This window comes from Glandiceps talaboti, chromosome 9 (assembly GCF_964340395.1).
Source record: "Glandiceps talaboti chromosome 9, keGlaTala1.1, whole genome shotgun sequence".
NCBI lineage: Eukaryota > Metazoa > Hemichordata > Enteropneusta > Spengelidae > Glandiceps > Glandiceps talaboti.
In genome coordinates, this window is record NC_135557.1 from 24,243,480 (window position 1) to 24,252,243 (window position 8,764).

Here is an 8,764-nt window from a genome sequence, read left to right on the forward strand (position 1 = left end):
TTACCATTGAAATCTTCTAACTATTATACTGTTTAGACCCCTGTAAGTCTGATATATTGATAAAACAAAGCAATGTAGAGTAATATCTTCTTCTTTTCAAAAGACAAATATATATTTATAGATAGATTTTTCACGAAATAAAGCAATTGTTCAAACCTTCTCTTATGATATTGTTTGTAAGTTTTGAAATCTTATCATAATATGTCCATGTTCATAAAAGAAACAATTCGAATTATTAAAGATACCAAGCTAACTTAAGAAACAATTCGAATTAAGATGACTAAATACCAAGCCAACTTAAGAGAACAATTCAAATTAAGATGACCGTTTTAATACAAAGCTAACTTAAGAAACAATTCGAATTATTAAAGATACCAAGCTAACTTAAGAAACAATTCAAATTAAGATGACTAAATACCAAGCTAACTTAAAAAACAATTCGAATTATTAAAGATACCAAGCTAACTTAAGAAACAATTCAAATTAAGATGACTAAATACCAAGCTAACTTAAGAAACAATTCGAATTATTAAAGATACCAAGCTAACTTAAGAAACAATTCAAATTAAGATGACTAAATACCAAGCTAACTTAAGAAACAATTCGAATTATTAAAGATACCAAGCTAACTTAAGAAACAATTCAAATTAAGATGTCTAAATACCAAGCTAACTTAAGAAACAATTCGAATTAAGATGTCTAAATACTAAGCTAACGTAAGAAACAATTCGAATTAAGATGTCTAAATACTAAGCTAACGTAAGAAACAATTCGAATTAAGACGTCTGTTCTAATATTAAGCTAACGTTTAAGTAACAGTTCGAATTATAACGCAATAATGTAATATTCTTCATACATTTACATTTTACATAGTACTTAATAACATAATTAATTTATACATATAACCCCATTTATTTACTAACAATAATAATATTAACAACAACCTTAATTACCACGGATTGCCTATACTATTTATCTCTGACCATCTCTGGACACATATATGAAAACATTACCTCTACTTCCTGTTTGATAATATACATTGGCATATGAACTACATTAGGTTCATGATGAGACAATACCATATCCCATACATCAATAAACCTAACTCCAATACCACCAAAAACTCGTCTTATCATTCTATTCTGATTGTATAGAATCCAGTCACTACTGTGAACACGTTGGTTGATCTGTCCGTTCTCTCGTGGATTAGATAACCTAATCAGTACCATTGAACCTGGACAGCGATTAAGAAATCTAACAATGGCTAATTTCGTATTGAAGAGCCTCTCAAGATATGAATTTGTTGCCCAGGTTACGAAATGGAAACTGAAGTTGACAATGAATACAGCAGTATTGTTGTTGCACACTTCCTGGGGTACTTCATCTACAACATCACTTTCAAAACGAAGTTTAGTAACGTACTGAAAAAAGGGGCCAAGTCTTAAAGCAACGAAGGAAAATCCCTCGAGTGAGTCATCAGGGACTGAAAAGTCATATTTAAGACTTTTGTAGACTTGCCACATTGTTGAACCACCGGAAATATACATCTTTTTATTAGAAAGACAGGTTTTGACTTCTTCATCACTCCACTGTTGACTTCGACACATCATTGGGACAAAGGTATATTTATCGGTCCAGTATCCGTCGGAAAGTGGCACAGATATATCAGGTCCGCATGGCGGTAGTTTTGCTTGAATCTTTCCACCTGCAAGTTGAATGTATTTAACGGATAGTTTTATAATTAATGGCATTTCAAGCAATTTGACTATTATTACGAAATGTTACATCTACGATTAGAGTATCAAGTATTCATTAGAGTTATTAAGTTGATACAAGTTGATACAAGTTGATATAAGTTGATATAAGTTGAGACAAGTTGATACAAGTTGATACAAGTTGATATAAGTTGATACAAGTTGATACAAGTTGATACAAATTGATACAAGTTGATATAAGTTGAGACAAGTTGATACAAGTTGATACAAGTTGTAAGAATTGTCTACTTATTAAAACCACACTAACTGATAGTATTGTACATCTTTAAAGTCATGATTGATTCAGAAGTATTTGAGAAGCTATAATATGTAGTTGTCCTATACGCATGCGTGAATGAAGTTACAATCGAATGGGTTTGTTTTCAATATGTCGAAAGCGGTCATAGTAAAAACTTTGACCACTACGTAAATTTTAGCTTATTAGCATTTGAATTCGTATAACATCACTTTGTCAATCATGTAAAAAATTTGCTTACAAACAAAGGTACGTATGTTCAAATGTCCATTCTGTTTTTGTTTCGTAGTTTGGCGGCCTACGTCTAGGGCGTGGCCTCACATGTAAATATATAAGTAGTTGATAGAAAGTTCCATTGTGATGGCAAGCAAGTTTAAATACACTTTCAGCGAAGGTTAACAAGTTTGAGAACCCTGGTTATCTAGGAACAGCGGCAATTAAATGAAATACAAGAGGGATATTATTAAAAGCGCCAAGTGTGGTACTAATTAATTAACTGTTCTTGAAAGAATGGAAATGAGACCATGACGAAGAGTTAAATTATCTGAGTGCAGTCTAAGACAGCCAAACTAAAGGTATAGTATATATAGGCGGCTCACTGGGGAGAACAGAACTCAAGGCAACATTAGTAGCAGAGCATTATAGACTTAAGCCAATGTACTAGGAGGTAATACGGGTTAACACAGAGTTTCACGAGAGAGAGAGAGAGAGAGAGAGAGAGAGAGAGAGAGAGAGAGAGAGAGAGAGAGAGAGAGAGAGAGAGAGAGAGAGAGAGAGAGAGAGAGAGAGAGAGAGAGAGAGAGAGAGAGAGAGAGAGAGAGAGAGAGAGAGAGAGAGAGAGAGAGAGAGAGAGAGAGAGAGCCTTGAGTACTTACCATTTATTACTGCTTTCAATTTCCGAGTATTTAATGGTCCAAAATACGTGTCACTGATTTAGAATGATTAAAAACATTACAGTGTTGATAAGTGGCGTAACAAAACAAAAGAATATAAAATATGTTACTAGATACAAACATGTATAAGTTAGAAAATGTTAAGCCTATGCAAGTAACTTACAGAAGATACTTAAACATTACTTGTTATTGACACATTTCAAATGTGGTATGTATGTATAATATTGGGGGGAGGTGTGAATTAAATTTGACCATGTGCCAAAGATGTTATTTTTAATTTGCCCTTTTTCTCAAACGGTATTTTCGCCACTTCTTAATTTATAAAGTGGGCTATTTTCGGGAATGGTACCATAAAGTCACAGGTTCTTGATGTGTAAGAATACTTTCGAAACAAATGTTCAATCTCTAAAAGTGACATTCCACATCTAGTATATAGTTAATAGGTAGGAAGGCTACTAACTGGCTTCAATGCTTCATTTTGGAACTTCGTCTCATACTCACCACATTTACACATCCTCTGCTTAAAATTTATACCGGTGGAAAAACATGGTCAAATATGACTTTCGTATAGTGTTAAATTTTTTAGCTCACAAAACTACAATTTTAAATAAAAACTACCTTCGGAATAGATCTTTGGAAGGATCGATTTTTTGCGCCGTAACTGTGTCAATCATTTTGATAGAATGGATTGAACTGGAATAGTCTTTACAAGTTAGATTCGATGGCCTTTCACACAAAAACACCGTCTTCCCTAAAGCTGCAGCGTTCGTATATTCACACATATTGTGCCACGTATCTTCACTTTTGATTGAACAGTTTATTATTTCTGAACTGTTACCGTTCATAAGTGTTGCCTTCCAAATATTTTCAGGTTCAGAGTATGAAATATCATGGTCCAGGAACAAGATGGCTTCTCGAGTAAAAGCCAAGGTGATATTAAAAGCAGCAGTGCCTTGCCAGGCAGCGTAGAAGTACACACTGTATGTACCATTACCATAATCAACAACTCGTCCAGCAGTACTCTTTTGCAATTTCGTATTGTACATGACAGGCTCGAAAAAATCTCCTCCTCGTTGTCGTCGGCGGCCATTATTATCAAACGCTTCGATGACCAAATGTATATAGTCCCCCATTGTGAATTTAGTCTTCTCATCTATGAAATGTACTCTGAGAAAAGAATATATGCAGAAAATAGTTAACATCCGTGATTACACTTATCTAAAAACCAGATTGAAACTGAAAGTATGCTTCAAAAGGTATATATATCCATCCATCAATCCTTAAATAAATAAATACAGACAGACAGACAGACAGACAGATAGACAAACAGACAGACAGACAGACAGACAGACAGACAGACGCGCGCGAGCACACACACACATACATACATACATACATACATACATACATACATACATACATACATACATACATACTGCTTGGCGGGTTCTCCTATTACAGTGTAAATGTCTTCCAAAATGGTGTCTATATTTTGCGGATATTGCAAAATTAACATAAAAGATCGGTTATCCGTACCTTTGTGGAAGAATTGGTGTCTAAAAGCTTAGCTTATAATTGGAGCACGGAAACTATTTAGATCGAGTGATTGTATCATTTGAAAGGGTATACCTGTGATATACAATTTGACCCCTCTATTCCTCAACTTTGATTCACATCTGATGTTTGCATGCCAAATACAAATATAGCCAGAATCGAACAATGAAGCACAACCATGCTGGTGGACTAAAACATGTACATACCGCGTTGTGTGTGTAGAAGTCATTCCCATTGAGCCGGTATTAATAGTAAATGGACGAACATTATTATTACTATATACACTTTTATCGCTGTGTTCATACGTCCATTCCATTTCTTCCACTATTCCCAGCCACCCAAGTGCAAATCTGGAATAGGCACTAAATCCTGTGATATCTTTTGAGATGTTTTCATTGGTAGGGTTTTTCGCTCTACCCTCATCATTGCCAAATTTTCGTCCCACCATATTTCGTGATAACATGGGTACTCTCTCGGTCTTAGGGCAGTGACACTTGGTTTCCATGGCATGGTCTAATTGTACAATCTGCAAACAAAGATAGGAGATCACTTTAGTTGGTCACCAGTACAAGATATAGAATTATGTACATAAAGAACCCCAGGCATCTTTTTTGATATATCAACATAGTAAAGTAACTAAAGTAACATAATAATGTGAATGTCTAATATTTGTCTAATGAAGTACGTTGGACATTTGTTAGATGCATTTATTGTGTCAGTTGCATTGAAAGGGGTATGACATGATAGCATCTCAGTTAAACAGAACAAACGACAACTCAATAATTGCAACAACTAAAATAGTATTGTAGAAAAGTTTACATCGGTCCCAACAGTGTTGGGAGTGTGTCCATCTAGTGTTTTAGCCATCAGCACATCCAATGAGATCAACAAAACACAGGTGTTGATTACATGTAATGCAGTGCCTTCACACAGTTTTACTGTGCTATAGTTAACTATAACTAATGTAACCTTCAACATGGTGGCAGCGGTGGGATTAAATCCTTTAAACCACTGATTCTGGGAATGGAGTCCTTTTCTATGTCTGACGGCATTAAAGTATGTTTGTGAAATAGTTTAACAGAAGGAATGTCATCTTTTAGCACGCTGAAATCGGAGGGTCATATTTTATGAAAAAGTCCGGGTCTGATTTTACCAAGCACCCTGTAATTATTGAAGGCTCCCTAACCAATTTTATTTTGATTGTACTCACTGTAGTGTGGTGTTTTTGATGATTTCTGTGATCTTGTAGTGTAGTATTTTACTGTATTGTCATTACACTGTGATTAAACACACACAGCAAAGCACCACTTTCACCCCTTGTGTAGTAAGATATGACATCGAACAAGAATAGTTTGAGTCTATCATAGTAGGGCCAACAAATAATTGTTTAGGTCCAGTTACCCGACCCCACCTAGTTTTTCACTGGTAATCCTAAACTTTTTTATGTATTCGAGAAAAAAGTAATAAAATCGCAAAAATTATGTGAAGTCTCACTAGAAATAGAGGAGGCGGAAATTACCATCAACTTAAAAAGACACTCTAAAACTGTTCTTCCAATCTGTAATGGCTGTACATCTTATAAGAAGAAATAAACAACACAGATACCATTTGGAAAACAATGAAAAACCTGTACTAGACACTCACACATGAAAAAATATAACAAAATGAAATAAAAAATCTACCTACCCCAGCTATCCTAAAATTGAGCGTAAGCGGAAGTTCGAACCACACATTTTTTTTTATTATGCCTTGAAAGCTTGGTTTACACAGTAGTAAACTTACCTTGTCTGTAAGTAACATCAACAACGCCACAGTGATCAAACAAATAAGAAATATCTTGAATGTCTTGTTTGGTGGTTCAGGTAGCATACTGATAGGTACTGGGAGTAATACACAATGGTATATGATTAGGAGAAGTGCGGACGTATGTTGTTGTATAGACGAGCTAATCTTCATTGTTCACAGCTGTCACACTGGAATAAATGATACTGCATAATTTGTTAGACTAAAGGCTAATACATAATAAAATACATCAAAAGAGATGTTAGAATTAGTTGTAGTAATTATAAGGAGTAAAAAAAAATAATTATTTGGTTCCGGTTACATTACCTCACCTAGCTTTTCACTGCCGACACTAAACGTTTTTTTACATAGTCGAGAAAAAAATAATAAAATCGCAAACATTGTGTGAAGTCCCATGAGAAATAGTGGATACGGAAACTGCCATAAACTTAAAAAGACAAAATAAAACTGTTCTTCCAATCTGTAATGGCTGTACATCTGATAAGAAGAAATAAACAACACAGAGACCATTTGGAAAACAATGGAAAACCTGAACTAAACACTCACACAGAAAAAAATAAATAAAAAATATACCTACTCTACCTATTCTAAAATTGAGCGTAACCAGAACCACACAATTTGTTTTACTAATCAGGCTAAGCCATCAAAGATATCAGTATTTCAACAAATATCATATCTGTCATGCACATCTGCCAGTGATAGGTTTTTACTAAACCATAATCAATTACTGCCAAATTATGACAATCCGATTGTATTAAGCCTCATTGCCGATGACACCACCATTGGGGGTCTTATCACAACCGTGATGAATCATCGTATAGAAACGATACATATTTAGATGGTGCTCCTAAAACAATCTGGAGCTAAAGGTCAAGAAAACAAAGGAAGTAATAATATTGTGGATTTTCGTAAAAGCACACCAGAAATTACTTCACTAGTCATAAATGATTCCGAAGTAGAGGTTGTGCAATGTTTCAAATTTCTCGGTGTCCATCTTTCTGCCAATTTGAAATGGGAGACTAATGTTGATTTTATCGTTAAGAAAGCACAGCAACAATTATTCTTTCTGAGACGATTGAGGAGCTTTCGTGAAAGTCAGAAATTGTTGGTTAAATTTTATCGGGCAGTGATTGAGAGTGTCTTGACTTTCTCACTCATTGTCTAGTATGGTAATGCCACAATGGATTACAGGAAGCGACTCAATCAGGTCGTCAACACTGCCAGTAAAATCATTGGATGCAATCTCCCATCGCTTGACGATCTCTACAGGGCTCGAGTGTTGAAAAAATCTATGTCTATCGTCCGTGATGAGCACCACCCTGCACACAATTTGTTTCAATTGATGCGTTCTGGTGAACGGTATCGTTCAATCTAGTCTGGTTCCAATCGATCTTTAAACAGTTTTTATCCTACAACTGTTAGAACCTTGAACGAATCTAACCTAAGTATCTCAAGAATGCATTGATTTCGCCTTTCTTAACTTTTTACCCATGTAAATGTATTGTATGTTCGTTGTCGTTTGTTTTTGATTTTGTTTATACTGCGTGCTTAAAGCTTGTCTGTATCTCGCAAAACCAAGACGTATTTCATTGTATGTGCAGTAGCGTATATATGATAAATAAACATTATTCTTATTATTCTCACACGTGAAAAAAATATATAATAAAATAAAGTAAAAAATCTACCTACCCCACCTATTTTAAAATTGAGCGTAATCGGAACCACACGATTCTTTTTACGCCTAAGCATATATATTCATTTTTAGAATGTTTTTCCACTTGTCTATTCACCTCAATTATTATCTTTGCCACACAAACCATCATTTGGCCATTGTCATGGGTGTGGTATGGTAAGAAGGCATGTGCATAGATGTGTTCATTTTTTAATGTTTATCCACTTGCCTATGCATCACTGTTATCTTAGTTATATACATAAACATTTGGCCGTTGCCATGGGTGTGGTCTTGTTTCAAGTCATATTTGCATACATTTTTATTGATTGTGGATTACTATAATCCGATCACTGACATATGTACATAATATATATGCATATATTAGTTTAAATACAATTCATTATCGTAATGGTAAGATAATTTAGCTACATCTATCATTATATCTATGATAGCTTAGCTCTTAGATCAGAAACACACAATAGATTTGATAGCCCCAGATTTAAACTGAATGCCTCCCATAAGGGCAAAACCTTAAATTTTCTTCCTATACACATTGTTGGAATGCTGACCTATTGCATTGCGGGAAATGGCAGAAATACATTATTCAATGAATGGTTAAACATTGATTCTATCTCCTAAAATAACATATTACCACATGTTATATGTGTTGCTGGTAGGACGTCTATTTTAAACAAACACACACGCACATACACACATGCACACACATACACACACACACACGTGCACATTGTGTACCAGGACTTCAGTACGACAGAATTCAAATCACAAACACCACACACACACACAACACCCACAAACACCACACACACAC

The 8,764-nt window shown here is 34.8% G+C and overlaps 1 protein-coding gene and 1 long non-coding RNA gene across 2 annotated transcripts; both read right to left on the reverse strand.

Moving 5' to 3' along the window:
* Positions 1-940: 940 nt before the first annotated feature.
* On the reverse strand, positions 941-4,787 carry LOC144440393 (NXPE family member 3-like). Its single transcript, XM_078129763.1, has 4 exons — positions 4,664-4,787; positions 3,522-4,070; positions 2,886-2,938; positions 941-1,705 (listed from the first exon to the last, which is right to left on the reverse strand). Exons 1-4 carry the CDS (start codon positions 4,771-4,773, stop codon positions 969-971), a joined length of 1,449 nt encoding a protein of 482 aa, XP_077985889.1. The 5' UTR covers positions 4,774-4,787; the 3' UTR covers positions 941-968.
* LOC144440012 (uncharacterized) lies at positions 4,782-6,335 on the reverse strand. Its single transcript, XR_013481155.1, has 3 exons — positions 6,240-6,335; positions 4,875-4,983; positions 4,782-4,807 (listed from the first exon to the last, which is right to left on the reverse strand). It is a non-coding gene; the product is annotated as an uncharacterized LOC144440012 (long non-coding RNA).
* Positions 6,336-8,764: the final 2,429 nt, after the last annotated feature.